The 17,685-nt window shown below is 48.6% G+C and overlaps 2 protein-coding genes across 2 annotated transcripts in view; one reads left to right on the top strand and one right to left on the bottom strand.

Annotated features, from left to right (window-relative positions):
• Positions 1 to 938, top strand: part of LOC149361886 (luciferin 4-monooxygenase-like) — a 26,700-nt gene extending 25,762 nt beyond the window's left edge. Inside the window, exon 5 of the mRNA XM_089568175.1 lies at positions 786 to 938. Within this exon, the coding sequence (XP_089424301.1) occupies positions 786 to 938 (153 nt within the window). The remainder of the gene's footprint in view (positions 1 to 785) is intronic.
• Positions 699 to 17,685, bottom strand: LOC149361887 (uncharacterized). Its single transcript, XM_089569616.1, has 2 exons — positions 17,250 to 17,685; positions 699 to 2,311 (listed from the first exon to the last, which is right to left on the bottom strand). Exons 1-2 carry the CDS (start codon positions 17,571 to 17,573, stop codon positions 2,135 to 2,137), a joined length of 501 nt encoding a protein of 166 aa, XP_089425742.1. The 5' UTR covers positions 17,574 to 17,685; the 3' UTR covers positions 699 to 2,134.

Genomic DNA, 17,685 nt, shown 5'->3' on the forward strand with positions numbered 1-17,685 from the left:
GGCATATAGGACAACAACCCTCACCGCAAATGTTTCGTATGCGAAGTCAGACACCATAAGCCGCCCCCTTGCACAAGTTATTTGTTCCTCTACTATGCCTATGTTTTTCCTCAGGAAAAGACAGCATCCCGCCGACAAACCAGCCGCGTGGCTAACACAAACATTGAATTGTGACCGAAAACCAAGCACCATGTTATCTGTTTGCTGCTCATCCTCAGCTTTTGTTTCTTGACAGCCGCGATGTCTAGATCTAACTCGCCGAACAGTCGGTTCAACTGCACTTGCTTACGCTTCCAGGCAAGTCCTCGTACGTTCACAGTGACAACATTTAGCGGTTTCTTCAAAGAAGCCATAGTGCGCACACAAAAAACGAACAACATGACTAAAGCTCACTGCTTCTGTCTCGCGACGAGGACCACGACAAGGCTAACTTGCCTTTCTTGGCTCCCTCCCCTCTCCAATGCCTTTCTAGCAGACGAAGTCCTCGTTCCGTAGCCGGTACTTTTTCGTAGTCACGAGGTCGTTCAAGGCCGATTGACACGACGGTCCGTTCGCCCGCCCATCACGTGTTCATACGTCAGCACCTTGAGAGGCGTGCGGACCAGGCCGCGGGCCGACAGCGCGCCTCTCAATATGGTAACGCATGAACACGTAGTGCACGGGCCGCGGGCGAACGGACCGTCCTGTCAATCGGCCTTTAATTGAAGCGACTGTCGCATCCATCGACGCCTCGGAGTCGTGGTCACCTGAAGTGCTCCCCCTCGTTGCCTCCTCTGGCGGTGCAGCAGCATCCACCTTCATGCCAGTCGTTTGTGCAGCGGAGCCACGTTGTGGCTTCTCGTCGTCAGCAGGCAGCTCTGACTGCTGGAAAGCAGGGACGTCGCAGAGTCCTCAAGGGGGCGGGGCTCAGGCGTTCTCCATTTCCTCCTGGTCCATGAGCAGCTCGCTCTCGTCGTCTTGCGGCAGAGCAGTACCCGTGGACACACGCAGATACGCGCGGACGCATCCTTCCCGTTCGTGTCCGAAGGAGCGACTCAAGCTGCATCTTGGCGTGCGGCAGTCGCGTCGAATATGTCCCGTCCTCTTGCACCGTAGGCATATCGGTGGACGTCCAGGCACCACCAATAACACTTGCCCTCCGTAAAACTTGAACATGTGGGGTAAATCATCCATAGAAAGACCCACCCTTCAGAACCATACGCACCAGACGGGTTGTCGATTCGATGTCTTCGAAACCCGGACTGTTCCGCTGCTCGCAAGTGACAACTGTCACATCTCTGAATTCTTCAAAAGCCTTTTACACCGATTCATTCGACACGTAGAAGGACACCACGTGCACCTTGAAGGCCAACTCACGTATGTTGGGTTGAATGACCGCACAAAAGCGTGTTTTCACTTCAAGTGCTCCTTCTGTCAGCAGTCGTTCCTTCGCTTCCGCAGTTTTCAGCTTCAACATCCACACATGCGACATTTGAAAGGCACCAATGCCAGCCACGAAGGGTAGAACACCGGCAGTTTCCAAAGGCTCACGAAAATCCTGTATGCGATAAGGCCACCCGGCAATATCGCAGTGAAGGAAAACCGATGTCTTCATTGCGTCTCCCGAAGGCAGCGTAGGCCAAATTAAGCGATAGCCCCCTGGTGGGCATCCCTCACCGAAACCTCGACCAGACATGACCAATAACGAAGCGCGCTCAGAGCATCCCATCACACGACCGTCTGCCACGTAAGCCAGAAGTAGAATGCGACTCAGCCACCGCCGTTGTATTATATCTTTTCAGGATAATAAAGTAGGGAATTTCACTGCAATCTCTAAATTAAACGCGATGCATGACGCCTTGCCATTAACATGCAGATGGAAGTGTTAATCGTCTGTGCATAGATGGAGTCGATGAAGGCGAATTTCTTAGCGTCGAAAAGTAATACACAAGGCGTAAATACACTGGGCTACATATAGGCTCTTTCACACATTTCGTGCGGACTTGGGGTATCACAGTTAGGCTGCCACGACTACGCACAGATATTTTTTACTAGTAGACGCAAAGAATGAATGCGATCTAACACAGCATCCTCTTCCAGCCTCTCCAGACAGCGAGTGTCTCACTCTCAGAGCATAAATCGTTGCGAGACAATGTTACAAGTTCTCCGCGTCGTCAGTGCTCGGCGTTGGTAATCCCAGGCGGCGCAGCACCTCCATGGCCCAAGTGCGGCAGTTGTTCGCGCCCTGGTCATACAGGCCGCCGACGTCAGACATCTCGTTCAGAAGGTTCTGGGTGCGTTCGTGCGGGATTTCATGACTTCCCAGATGCCTCTGAAAAAAGCAAAAGCCTTACTTTCAATGACTATTCTTGAATGGAAACATTCAGGAACACATAATTTTCATTTTTGCTTACAAAAATACACCGAACTTAAACACAACAGGCACTGCGTCGAGTTGGTGTGAACTGACCCGGAGAAAAAAAAAATGCCAGAACCGAGACACGAGCATATCTTGGCATAGACGCTATCAACAGAATGCTCTTTTTCGGACACAATATTTGTATACAACTGAGGCCATGCCTACAGCTTTCACAGAGATTAGGGAACTAGCGTCATCTATTGGCAGCGAATGCGGTACACCTCGTAACTGAATGGGAACATTTTATACTTGCAATTTCCTGAAAACTAGTGAGCCCAAGAGATTTTGATCGAACATACGTAATGACTATTTCGGCCGTCTCTTCCTTCACTCTGCCGGGCGTGATGTATGAAACGCTTCTTCAGGTGGCATCAACTTTTTCCGGCTGCCATAGAAAATCAATGGGATGCATCGACCACGCGAATTCCCGCGCCACTTGATGCCCGGCGTGCAACCCAGAATCGTTTGTCCACTTTTCCTGGGCATGGAGAACATTGTGTTGTGCACACTTGCTGGAATTAGATGCGCACTATCTGGAAAAATTACAACCGAAAAGTGAGTGCGCAAAATCGATACTTGCACGTAAATTTTTACGAAGGCCGTTAAGCATGCGGCACTAGAATTTTATACACAACAGCCTTATTGATTGAATTATGCATAGTTCTCAAGTAATGCTCTTCTGTTGACAGGACTCCCGAGCTCTGTCAGGGAGAATGCGAAGGCGCAAAATCTAAGATCGTAGTATTGCCCGATCCTTGAAAGCATCGACGACCAAGGCACAACGCAAGCAGTAGCGCCCGCCCATTAGGAGGGCTGCAACAAGAATTGGCAGCGACATCTAGTTCTAATAAGTGTTTTCGGCGCTCGTTATAGAACAACAACAGACAAATCAACGCCGTGTTTGTCTTGTTATATGTGTCCAGCTGTCGATCGTTCCGGAAAGAGGCTCGCTATTAATGCCGTCCCTGGAAGTGACGTCAGTTCCTCCAGCCAAGGGCAGATTTTGTCATCAACTACGCATTCTGGTAAAATGGGGCTTCTAATGCTACCATATAATTATTGAACAAGGCTCACATTCATATGCTCAGGACATGACGATCACGATAACGAACTAGGCTGTTCCCTACCATCTGACCAGAGTTACAGGCCCTCTTATAGGAGTAGACAGAGCGCAAGTAAGACAACCGAAACGAAACATTGCAGAATATATGAAACGATCAGCGCAAAACATGAGAAATAATCCAACATCGACAAATCCGGTACAGACTAAAAATTATATTCCATAGAGTAGAAGCAGGTGCCACAATACACCGGTTAGACAGCAAGCAAAGGAGAAACCGCACATAGCATCGCAAAAGATTGGAGGAGGCCCTTAAGCTCCGCCTGAAGGGTACGACGCGAGAGCGTAATGAGTTAATTTCCATATATGCGGAAGTCATTTTCTACTTTACATTCATAGATGCATGGGAGTACCCATATCCCTCCTGGCGCAGTTGTGCAGCGGTTAAGCGTTGCACCACTGCCCAACGATGGCAGGTTCACCCAGCGGCGGGTATTGTGCGACCCAGGTTGCTCTTCCCGAGCGGCCAGTCATTAATTTAACTGCCACCTGCCACGGTTGGTAGGTTGTGCTGACGCCGCAAATTCACGTCACATATTTAGCACACCTGCCTTCTAGGTTGCTCTCGACACCACCTGTCAGACTTATGCTCGTGATTTTTCGCTCACAATGCCGACGCCAACGCCGGATTTTCTGGGTAACGGGGCCTTTAACTCTATTGAGCTACAACATGTTCGCAACCCTTGTGCAAGCTGCGTTTTATAAGAAGAAACAGTGTATATTCATATGGCCATGGCAGCTGTGCGACAGTTCAGTAACCTTCTTGTCTACGCCATGCAGGTCTTCCTCCCTGTGTTCACGCACGTGCTGTTATCTTTTCTGGCTACTACCTTCGTTGGCACGCGGTCATGTTACGGCACCGGAACGGCAGCGACGGAGTTGATGCCTATCCCTCAACAGCGGCCGCCGTCGCACGAATCTTGGACCATCCGCTCGCCGTAGGAAATCAAACCGCCGGAGACATGTTTTGCGCCAGCTATAAAAGACTGCGAACAGACCACGGCGTCCAGTTGGCTTTGCACCTGTGCCGCACCTTGGACGAGTAACCCCGAGGAACGAGAAATGGACGAGTAACGAGGCCCAGCAGGTCCGAACCACGAAGCTAGACTAGAGGATGCCGAACAGAAATCGCGCTTTAACAACCTCATTATCTATGGCCTCCTTGACACCAGCACATCGGAGACTAACACAGTGTCAAGAAATGGTCACTCGCCTTACTACATACAATGCCCAACAACAAAGTTGAAGTTGCCTCAGCGCATTGTGCGCCGACATATTTTAATATTTGGTTTAAATTAGCTGAGGCACACATTATACAGGAGATGCGCCTTCAGAAAACAAAACTCTTAGCCAGGGGAACCCAAGGCTCAATACTTAGCCCTTTACTTTTTATTATTGGCAATATGAACGTACCTGATTGCCTCAGAAATTCCCAATATATCATGTATGCACAACATAGTGCACTTTCTTCTCAAGAAAAATCTGTAACCAGTATAATTTCAAAGCCAAACAAGGCCATTGAGCCACCTGTGCCGAATTTACATGACAAATAATTAAGGTCATACCATTCACTTACAGGTATTGCATTGTGTAGCAGTCCTTGGGCTGAAATTGGATACTCACCTAATATTTCCTTGGCACACCGCATTCTTCAAGTAAAAAACAGGCTTCGGCACACTAGCACTCAGTGAAGCGAGTTCATTTTTTTAAGGTGCCCTGCTATCGTATTTTCCTTTTATTCATAGCAGTATCAATTATTACATCGTTACGCGCGGAAGCACGTGCTATTGTCACTATCACCTGCTGAGCAGACGCAAAACCAAGCGATCAGAATCATTACCTGGAGTTGTCTTCGTTTTAATGATAGCGACTTAAACTGTGGCTATTCCATTCTTTCAATTTGCACTTGTTGAACCGTAAGCTGAGTATATAGTCTTATAGTGAAGTTATTAGGGAATTCCCTTTTGAACGCATCCTAGGGTTGCTGGTAACACAAATTTATTAACTCCGGAAGACCAAACTAATAAAGGAAAATTGACGTCTCTATTTTAGGCTACACAATTTGAAATGACACCCTTTCTTACTCAAATCACTTTCATTCTTACACACACATAAACGTGACTTCAGGTGTTGTTTCTGTAATATTCGTCTTTTATAGGCCGATTTATATTTAGACTGTGCAGTTGTATTATAAAATAGGTACGTTTTCCCCTCTTAACAGGGGCTGACCATTCAAACAGCCGAAACTACAACGTGACCACGAGCGCTAGCAGCCGCCCGCTGGGCATTGCTCTCAGGGAGACAAAGGAACGACAACACACTAACAAAAAATGGCATTTATTCCTTCAACAATCATAAGGCCACCTAGCAATAAAATACGCTAACGAATCTAGGTCGTCCGAATTACGAGCAAAGTTGCACGCGAATGTTCGCCCACACTAGGGCAGAGGTAAAGCTGTGAGGCCGGACGGTTTGGTTTGGTTTATTGGGGTTTAACGTCCCAAAGCAACTTAGGCTATGAGGGACGCCGTAGTGAAGGGCTCCGGAAATTTCGACAACATGGGGTTATTTGACGTGCACTGACATCGCACAGCACACGGGCCTCTAGAATTTTGCCTTCATCGAAATTCAGCCGCCGCGACTGGCATCGAACCCGCGTCTTTCGGGTCAGCAGCCGAGCGCCGTAGCCAATGAGCCACCGCGGCGGGGTATGAGGCCGGACGGGACGATCTCAAGGGAAAATGTACCCACGAGGCCCTGCCTCGCTAGCGTAGTTCTCGAGCCGAAGAGAGCGAGCGGTCTCCCCCGATCGCGCAGCAATCATGCCGTGCGTAACGCTACGACGCAGGCGCCCTCCATTGCTAGTTAAGGTAAGTAGGGAGGACGCATCGCTGGGAAGCAAACCGAAGGGGACAGAGCAAGGAGAGTCCCCACATCCTCCCAACCTTAAGGAGATCCAAGCGCCTGCACGTATATCCTACGAAGGCTCCTCCTGGTCTTCATGAACTTGAGGCAGGTCTTGCAGCGGAGGTCGAGCCGATGGCGTCCACGCAGTCTTCCGCTTTGTCCCAAAGGCAGCGTGAAGGTCTCCGCTTTGACGACTCGCGTGAGCTGTGTATGCAGGCCCGCGAAGAGATTGCAGGTCTAAAACTGCAGGATTCAGCAGTAGCCGCCAGGGTAACAGCAGGGTAACTGGTCTTGTCACGGCTTCCACGGATGTATGTGCCAAACAGGATACAGGCAGCAGGCGGCTCCGAGACTATGTGCACAGGACAGCAAGCCTGGCTGGCACCGCTTGATCTGCATGAGTGCGGAAATGCTCTCCGCATACCTTTAATGTAGTTCACAGGAGGGGAAACTGCGTCCGCAAAGCCATCGTGGCGCAATGCTTCACTCGCGAGCGAAACATGTCGGGCGGCTGTTGAAATACAAAGTTCTAGTGAAAATTGAGTTGATCGAGACCGCTCAGCTCGTGCGAGGCTACAAAACAGGTTGCCGGCAATGTGAACCTCCTCTCCACGCAGCGGTCCGGTAGTCGTGTCCACGTGATGCACGTGATGCAGGCAGCTTTAGCAGCCTTATGCGTACCTACCACTCACAACGACTGCCAACAAAACAGACATACCCGGAAAGGGTTACGAGCGCGCAGCCGCGCGGAGACGTCAGCAGTGTGGGGTGGTCCCACCTCGCTCACCGCACGAAGCAGCTTTTGAGCGGTCGGCGCCCACCATATCGGACGGTGGCGGAGCGCCCAGTGCCGAGTTGCAATGCTGTCACGATACTGTGGGCGGCTTGATGGGTCTTTGACGCCTAAATTAAAACCAATCAGGCCAACCTGACCACCACTCCGCTTTCTGTTTGGAGGGGATGGAGTGACAAACTTTTACACCTTGAGAGCAAAAGAAGTTCATGTTGCTGACGGGCGATAGGAGCCACGCCTGGTTAGCCCTTGACTCGGAGGCATGAGGCGTGGGCGCATTCAGTAAAACACTTTTAGTTTGGTAAAGAACAACAACATTTATGTCACTCCCTAGGCGCGACGCAAATAAGAAACACAGAATGAGGACGCAAACAAACTATTAGCATGAAGAGGAAACCATCACGGCGATAACTATACAACGATGTTATGCGGGAAAGATATACTACACAATAGATTAAGGCGAGAAACAGCGAGCGACAAGACAAAGAAAAGAGTTCCAGACAGTGGGGAGGAACGGTGGCATGGCTTCGGAGTGGCAAGGTCTGGTCGGAGGGAACGCCGGGCTGCGGATGCTCGTTATGGGGCTGATGGGGTGTCGCGGATACAGGCGAACTTGGGCTCCCGTCCACGCGTCTAGGGGGACGCGTGGACGGGAAATTCGCGCTCGGTCTAGCACTTGTCAAGTCCGGACAAATAGCGTTCCTTGAACTGAACAGAGAGTAGTCCAATGTTCCAAGAGCAGACCCCACGTTGGGCGCCAGATTGGGGGTTTAAAAGAGGGATAGATGTGTTGTCCCGCTTAACCGCGGATTGCAGTCAGAAACCGCCGACCACATCCCGTGAGAGCTACCGAGCGCATGCCGACCACGGGGGAGGGGGGGGGGGGGGGGCTTGCTCCCTGGGACAGAAAGGAGCGACACTATTGCTAGAAAAATAACGCGACTAGCAACAAAATACGCTAAGGAATCCAGGTTGTCTGACTCACCGGCAAGCTTAAGAGCGGATGCTCGCCCATTCAACGGCAGGGGAGGAGCTAGGAGGCCGGACAGAGCGAGCTCGCCGGAAAGTGTTCCCGCGAGACGTCGCCTCGCTGGAGTTAAGCGTAGCGCCTGCACGCGACCAGTTCCGTAGCCGATGAGAGCGGGTGGTCTCCCACGCGCGCGTGCAGCAATCACGTCGTCCGTGGCGCTTATGTCGCTGCGACGCAGGCACTCACGCCACTCACCCTTATTAGGTAACTAGAAAGGACGCACCGCGCGGGGGGAGGCAAACTGTAGAGGGCAGAGCAGGGCGAGTCCTCACAAAAGACGTCCGCTATTAAGCGTCTTCACACTGAGAAAAAAAGAGCCCTGGAGGAAGCGTCTAGTGGTAGCCTTGAAGCCTAACCACAGAAAGTGAAGAGAGAGAGTCAGATCCCTCCCCCCCTTGATCAGGCCACGTGATAGCTTGCGGTAAAATTTAGCCCCTCTCACCCTCTGCGCGTTCTGAACAAGGAGGTAGTTAAGGCAGATATTCTTAATCGCGAGAGGCCATGCACAAAACATAACGGACTGTTTGCGTGGTTAGGCGAAATGCGAATAAAACGCTCATGCATTTAAGTTGTAGGCTGGGTGTTCAAGGTCAAGCAGATTTCAGAAAGATTGGTGAAATGGGTGAGTGTGGGCTTTAGTGCTACCATACTAAAACTGGAACGAGGCACTTAAGATCCGCTTAAAGGGTATGACCACTAGAGTTAATCGGCTAATGCCCATATATGCGAAATTAGTCATCCTATGCATTGCTTTCATAAATCGCTGGAGTCCCCATACCCCTTTGGCGCAGTGGTGCAGCGGTGCAGCGACTCGCCACTGCACTGCGATGGCAGGTGCTGCCACCGGTTAGATTTGTGAGACGCATGTAGACATTAGTGAGTAACCCGCGACGCCACACAGGCAGACAGGCAAAATCAGTGAGTGGGGCTCTTAGTGCTCACGCACTAACAAATTTAACCTGGGTGTTTAACTGATCACAGTAATTCCGCGGTAACTATTGCTGAGCCTCTGCGTTTTTGAATACACCAAAGGGACAGACCAGGCTACAGAAAACACTTCAAAGAACTGTAAAATGCGAATGTACAGTAACCTCCAGACTATAGACCTCACCCACTTCACGACCTCAGCCAGTGAAGTCGTGAACATGGCGACGTGGCGAATATGGCCGCTGGTCACGGCCGACCAAGAGGAGGGGGACAATTAGATCCTTTTGTAGACAGTTCTGGATTGATGTCAATTCATAATTTGGCTCCATTTCTAAGAGGTATTCATGCACGTATCTATGCGGATACTGTAGAGTATTGAAATTGATGAGTGTGAGCACGGTAGCGCGTGGCAGAAGGCGTCGAGTGCTACTTGTGGCGATTCATTGCAAAACATGTATTTCGTCACAAAAGGCAATAAGCGGCAGCTGCTTTTCGCAGCGTGGGGAAATGGTGGGTTGGTTGGTTTATATGGTTTAACGTCCCAAAGCGACTGAGGCTATGAGAGACGCCGTAGTGGAGGGCTCCGGAAATTTCGACCACCTGGCGTTCTTTAACGTGCACTGACATCGCACAGTACACGGGCCTCTAGGATTTCTCCTCCAAAGAAATTCTAGCCTCCGCGGCCGGGATCGAACCTGCGTCTTTTGGGTCAGCAGCCGAGCACCATAACCACTGAGAGCAAAGTTTGTGGAATGCCTAGCGATGACAACTTAAAAATGGTATTATCACCTTGCTTGCTTCTGGCTAACGGGATAATCACCTTCATTTCCACTCTGTTTATCAAAGCGGTCGCCGCGCACCGCCAGAAGCAGGATTCGAGGCTATTATTGGGCACGCGGTCCTAACCATGACCGATCATGGGTAATCGGCCAATGCTCCATGGGAGATAGTAAGGAAGATTTGCTGACTCTGGTTAATGCTTTTGGAGACGGAGACAGCTCTAGGCTTCACTTTTAGCACAATTAGGTAAGGTCTGATGACTGTCAACGATTCCACTAAGCAAGTGTTCACAGTAAAAGGCAATGAGATGCGATGCAAAGCTGTGAGATACCCAAAATGGCAGAATATAAATATCTCTGTGGGTTGGTACACAAATGATATACAGGGTGTTTCACGAACTTGAACCAAAGGTTTAGAAAAATTTGCACACCGTAGCTGGATGCAATAAAAGACATAATGCTTCCCGTCGTGTGGCGCTCTACAGACTATTTTTTTTTCATTTCGCTTAATTAGGCAATTAGCTGAGATCAATTAGGCAAAAAAATTTACTTTTCACTTTAGGGTCACGCGCGTTTCACTAAGTTCTAGAGGGGTTTACAAAACAATCAATCCAGTTTTATGGTAGCAGCGTATCTTTCACGTGGTGCTTTTTTCCAGCATTGAAAGAAAGCCTGCGAAGTGCGAATAAACCACGTGATTGCGCTGTTCCACTACCGTATTGTGGCGCTGCCCAGCGCATTCTGAATGAACGAAGACTGCGCGCTCACCATTTCGAAGTGAGCGGCAGAAGCAGCTGTCAACATAGCCTTGAAAGTAGAAAGCGTGCGGCGCGATTTGCAATAACTGATAGGCAGGCCTTCGACAGCTGATTCAGACCGGGCTTTTCATTTCATTTCATTTATTTGTCCCTTAAAGGCCCGGAGGCATTGCATAAGGGCGGCGTACATATAGGTGGAGGGTAGTGGCAGAGAACAAAAAAAAAGGAGAGGGTGAAAATACACGGGGTACAAAAAGAATACAATAATATACAAACTAAAAGCAAGACATAAACACAGAAAAAGAAAACAGTGAACAGTTGGCACTTCAGTGTCGCAGTATGAATGATGTTTATAAGAAGTGATTAGCCAGTTTCTCGCGGAAAAGGTGGCGATCGGAGCATGTTATTATGTTGCCGGGAAGGCCATTCCAGAGCACTATGGCATCGGAAAAAAATGAACAGCTAATTTCGGAGGTGCGGGTTTTAATGAGTGCGATTGGGTTACTGTGGTTTAGGCGGGATAACGTACGGGGGGGGGGGGGGGGGGGGGGGGGATGGCTGCAGCAACAAATGTCTTGGTGAGCGATAAAAAAAAGAGTGAAAGAGGCACAGACGGGAAATTACGCGGCGAGTTGCTAGCGTTTGAAGGCCGAAGGATCGTTTTAGTAATGTTACGCTGGCATTTCTTGAGTACTGCGATGTAATGAAACAGGCGGCGGGATTTTAAATGGCTTCAAGGTCTCAGATGAGATACGATTATGATGGATGCCAGACAGGTGACGCGTACTCCAATTTAGAACGTACGAATGTTTACTTCAGCTGCTGCAGATTTTAGAGTGCGCCGGAGAAAACCAAGTGTGCGCGATGCTTTGGAACAGATTGTCTGAATGTGTGTTGTCCATGACAGTGATGATGTGATGTGTACTCCTAGATATTTATATGATGTTCTGGTAACGGCGACCGATTTTATGTTGTGCTATCAATAACTGCCTTTTTGCGGGAGAATGATATGTACTGGCATTTATTTAGATTAAGAGGCATGTGCCATTTCTTACAACACGTTGAGATAGTGGTTAGATCCTGTTTAAGAGCGGCAATGGTGCTAACGCCATGGATGGGGCTGTAAATAACGCAGTCATCTGCGAATAAATGTAGCGTGGATTTTATGTTGATCGGCAGGTCATTGATGTACATGAGGAATAAAAGAGGTGATAGGCCTGCACCTTGAGGTACGCCGGATGTTACGTCGGTAAAAGCTGAGCGACATTTATTAACACAGGTGAACTGCTCACGTCCTTTAAGGAAGTGTTCTAGCCAGGAGAGCAAAGTTCGTGGAATGCCGAGCGATGAGAACTTAAAAAAAAAAGATGATTATGGGAGAGACAACCAAATGATTTTGAAAAGTCGAGAAAGATAGCGTCGATCTGGACAAGGTTATCTACGTATTGCAGAATGTCGAGGGTGAATTCAACGAGCTGGGTCTCACATGACAGCTGCTTCCGGAAGCCGTGTTTAATTCGGATAGAAAAAAGTTCACTGCTTCTCAGCGGCTCATTAGATTAGAAAAAATAATGTGCTCAAGTAGTTTGGACGGTATACTAATGAGGGAAATAGGACGATAGTTGTTAGGGCGCGTGCGGTCATCTCCTTTAAATATGGGTGTAATTTTAGCTTTTTTCCTATCGTCAGGGACAGCCCCGGTATCTAAGGTTTGCGTAAAAATTAGGTGCAGTACGTGGCTAGACAATGAAATGGTATTTTTTAGTAGCTTACTGTTAACTTGATTGCAACCGGCAGATGCAGATATTTTCAGTGAGGCAATAAGCTTTGATACACCATCAAAGTTAATTTCGATTTTAGGCATTTCTGAGAGTGAGATTTCCGGAATTCCATTAGCAGTAACGTTAGCAGCGGAAAAAACTGACGTAAAGTAATTGTTGAGCGCGGTCGCACAGTGATCGCTTTTGATTAGCTCTCCATCAGCATCTAGTAGTTGTACATGGCGATCTTGTCGTTTATTATATAGCATGCGCCAAAATTTGTTTGGGTTACACTGAAGGTTTTATAATAAATCTTGAGAGTAAAACTTACCTTTAGCACCTCTCAGTTTTGTGGCATAATGTTGGGCGCACAAGCGATATTTTTCCCATGCTAAGTGACTATTTTGAAGTTTTGCTGTTCGATACAGGCGCTTCTTTTTGCCAAGGAGAGACTTGAGGAGTTTGTTAAACCATTGATTATTGGTATCTGATTTTGTAAGTAGCGTTAAAACGTGCTTACTTCCCAAATGTAGCTGGGTGTCTTTGTACAAATTGCAGTTTGAGTTAGGTGTGCGATTTAGATAAGTGCAACGAAAGTTGTCGAAAAATTTTGCGAAATTATTCTTCATAGCGTCAAAATCAGCCCTTTTGTAGTGGTTTATCAGTTTGCTGGTTGGTTATTTCTTTTTTAAAGGCAGCGTCATGGAGATGTGAACACCGTTGTGGTAGCTTAATCCAGGAAGGACAGTAATAGATTTTACGTCGTCCGGGTGACTTGTGAGCAAAAGATCTCGGGTGTTGTCTGCTCTCGTTGGTCTTGTTATCACTTGCTGAAGGTTAAACTCCAGGGTTCGTTCTAGAAAAAGTTCCTGTTCGTTTGCAGCTGTCTAACTTAGTGTCGAGAGCAATGACCAGTTAATTTGTGGGTAATTGAAATCAACAAACAGAAATATGGGTGCTTTGCGATACTCATTCCTAATAATCGTTAATTCATGGCGCCGATAAAGCAAAAAAGAACGAAAGCAGTGAAGTCGCGTGCTTCTAGCTGGCCTATGTTTTTTGTTTATCATTGTGCAAGACGTCCAACTGAGCGGCGGCCGCTCATATGGGCACGGTCACCGCGCATGTTTCTTTCGTTTAAAACATGTTTGGGAGCGCTGGAAAATGGTAGCGCGTGACCTCAGTCCCGTGTTCTAACGCGATAGCGTTAGGGGCCCCGTGTGGCAGAAAAGCCGGTGTCGTCGTCGGCGGCGTTGGCCGTGAGCGAAAAATCCCAGAAGCATTAATAAATAAAAGCCTTTCGGGTCGTAACTTCGATAAGCCTACAAAACTTTAACCTCGACTATCTGACTGCGAGCCTCGACTATCTGACTGCAAAGTGCTATTGAAAAGCCGAGATAGGACAGAACTTGAGCTTGTGCAAGCCTTCGATGTCAAGAAGCGAGGTGACAGTTGCATTAGCGACACGCCAGTTGTTCTTCACCACAGCTCTTTCTTGATGCATATCTGTGACAGGTGATTGTCTGCGATCAAGAGCATGGATAAGGGCAAAGGCTATATAAACGTTCTTCTTTGAATAAATCCTGTTGAAAGTGCAGCGCTCGTCCTGTTCCCTTACTCGTCCGTGTTGCCGTTTTGCGCTCTTATGTCTTTCACGAAGACTTTAACGATCTAGTGCATTCTCAACCAGGACGTCCTGTCGTATACAATACTTGTCATGCAGGATTTCGTCGGTACGGAAATGCGGCTACCGCGTTCGCCGGGAGAGCATAATGCGTGCGCGTAGGAGGGCGGGTGGGAAGCGATGCAAGAGCACACAGCCGTACAAACATGACACACTGCTGCTTCAACCAGTTGCTTTCGCACACTCGCGCCCCTGCGGCATGATATAAAGCACGCGTGAGTGCCCTGGCCATGTTTTGATTTCTTCTTCCACTGCTCATCTGCGTCCTTGCGACCGAAGGCTGGCACTCCACGCTCGCGTGTGATTCCTCACAACCCGCATATCTCTTACTCTGGGGTTAAGGTTTAAAAAGGCAACAAATGACATGACGGTCACCACGCGTCAACGCGATATGCAGAACAGCTGTTAATGCGAGATGTTTTGGTTGAAAATATGAGCGCTCTTATCTCTGTAGTTCTATGCTCTCTTTTCAGTATCCGAAACAGAGTCGTTCACGCATCAGCGTATACAGCTTGTTCGGTTGAAAAGCCGTCGGCGTCGTAGATTTAGTTGCCGGCACCGCGCGTCGGAAAAAAGTCTATCTGCCAACCGTTTGCCGCAGAATGTTCCAGATGGTGTACTATCATTCAGCCTTTCGATCATAAACTTACTTAAGTTAGACAGCTTACGGTAGCAATTCGAACCGCCGACCTATAACCGGGGCTGCGGGGTGTCCACCGAGATGTGTGACAGTTACTGCAACTTCGTTTCCTTCGTGACGGCACCCATTTCTCTCCCTCTGTTCTTTCACTCCCATCTACCTCCCTAGCCTTACCGCGGGGTTCGGGCGTCCACCGAGATCTGAGCCATTTCCTCTCCTCAAAAAATACGCTGCGTTCAAAGCTGTTTCGAGCGGGCAAGGCGTCGCGCTGAACGGGCGATGGCGCTCCGTGGACTCCCTGGCAGCGCTGCAGCACGCTGTCGCGTTCCAGTCCTAAAAGCGAAGCTTAAGCTTCTTCCAATTTTTTTATGCCAAGCATATTACTAGAGCTACACTACAGCCCGTCGAGCGCGGCGGTGGAGCTACCATTGACCTTTAGCGTGACCACGTGACACCACGTGACAATATGACGTCACAGCAGAGGAGAGATGGGCTGCCGGCTCGCGCGGTCGGCCGCGGCGGTGGAGGCTCCACATCAGAGGCGCTGCAGCTGACCACGTGACGCTACAGCAGCGGTATAAAGCTGAGCTTGCCTCGCTCTCCGGACACTTACGAGGCGGCCAGGTGTTGGGATGCCGCCTAGAAGCAGGGCTGATTTGAACGAGAAGCGAAAGCTTCAGCGTGCCACAGAGACCGATGAAGAGCGGGATGAACGTCAACGAAGGAAAGCCATGTATTACCAAGCCTAGCCATCAATATGCTTCGCATCTGACTAGGCTTAACCTTAGCTAAGCCTCAGCCATTTTTTTTTTCATATTTCGTGGGCTTTCTTAAAACGCGGGAAAAAAGGGACATGTAGGTGGTACGTAGCTACAAATAGCTGGTTCAATTCTCTCTTAACCCGCTCCACAGCTCAACGAAACGTACGTGAACCTAAAGTGAATATTTGAAATTTTGCATAACCTCACCTATTAGCTAATTAATCGGAATTTAAAAACACTAAGGAGCGCCACATGACGCAAAACAATATGTATTTAGTTTCACTCCACTCCTATACACCACTTTTTTCAATCCTTCGTTCAAGTTACGTGAAACAGCCTGTATATACATGGAAAACCACGAACACACTGTTAGGGTGAAAGGGAGGAGAGATGCCGCGATAATGAAGCATAGCGCATTATGGGGTACAAGTATGAAGCACGGAGAGGCATTTGGATAGGAATAATGATGACAGAACTCACTTTTAGGAATCAGGTTTTTTGCTTAAGGGCACAAGTACAGTAGGGACAAGAAATAAGTCAAACCTTTAGGAAGATTTGAACTCGGTGCTAACGAGACATCGGCTGGGCATCGTTCGAAGCAAGGGAGGCATACAGTAAAAAATTCTAAGAAGCACGCCTGAGGAATTTGGACGATAACGGACGGGCAGCTAATGTATTTAAATATATATACAGAAGGAGCGTTGACTCACAGTGACGGGAAAGGACTAGGAAGCTAAGCAGTAAGTATGCAGGACACAAGGACAAAAGAGCTTTAAACGACAGGTAAAAAATGCGGAAAGCAAAAACTGGATTAATTCTGTCGAAAAGAAGTAGAATGCCAACTGTATCGAAATTGAAAAATGCAGATCAGGAAGTCATCTCACTATGATAACTCAAAAGGCAGTTCCTTACTCTTTTAAGCTTGGTCGGGGTATCTAAGAACGCAAAGCTACAAGAAATTTAACCAAGAACATTGCAGATATGAAGGGCGTTAACTCTATAGATACAACTGAACATATACTTCAATGCGGCAGTATCCATCCGGATGTCGATACAGGCACAGTAACTCTCCCTGAGGCCCAAGGAATTATAGACAATTATCGCGCCGTCTTGAGATACTCTTAACTATGCTTCAATTTTCTCATTCTGGCTACTTACTACCTAGAGCACATATTTTAGTGATGTACTGCACAGAGTATTACGACAAAATGCCTGTTAAAGAAGGCTTACTACATGCAGAGGCCGCTTATTTTTAAACGCCCGCGACAGATTCGCCGTTCGCACGAGTCCGCGCTTTGCATCTCGCGCCCTCGCATAGGCGCCGCAAACAAACGCGGAAGCCGCGCATACTATCGCCCAGACAGAGCCACTAAACTACCCTCGCCCGTCCGAGAGCAAGAGAGCCATGACGAGAGCCTTTTATCCTCCTCCTCTATACCCTTGCACCTAGCCCGCTTGAGAGACGGGCAAGCCACTGCCCGGCCTCGCAGCCGTGCGCGGTGGGCTTTTTGTTTTGACAGATTACTTCACCCGCAGTAGACACCTTTTAAGGCTGGTTTCGCCGGTTATTAAAAGCAAAGAAATGTATAAGTACAAAAACGCACCGGCTTGGTTACTCGTCACAACAAAAGGCTTTGTGAAAAGGGAGCAGTTATACTACCCGCCAACTTCGAGTATATGAGTGTTACTTACCTTCACGGTTTTATCCTGAAGGAATTTGTCTCTCTTTGAATAGGTCATGAAGGCCGACAAGTGACCGTTCGCATCTCTGCTCGCTTGAAACACAGTCACGTCGTCTCCGCGGCGAGCGAAAGCCACCGTCCAATGTCGGTACTTTTCATCGGCGCACAGGGTGTGACGAGACGAGGCCGACGCAAACGCTGAGCCGAAGAACCAGGCAACTGATGACAAGAGCCAAAACCCACCACGCGGAATGGGTGTGCTGCACAGGTACACGTCGCATGACGTTGAGAAAGCCATCTCGTCAACATCATTGAAGGCCAGTTTTTGCTTCATTGTGAAGCGTTCGGAATCAAAGACGCTGACCTCTGTGATCACGTGTGACGACTACCCTTCTCAAATTGTACAGCGAATGAACTGTCCCAATTACCGCCGTCAGCACGGTTAG

Source organism: Amblyomma mixtum, chromosome 2 (assembly GCF_055824585.1).
Source record: "Amblyomma mixtum isolate Tamu chromosome 2, ASM5582458v1, whole genome shotgun sequence".
NCBI classification, from domain to species: domain Eukaryota; kingdom Metazoa; phylum Arthropoda; class Arachnida; order Ixodida; family Ixodidae; genus Amblyomma; species Amblyomma mixtum.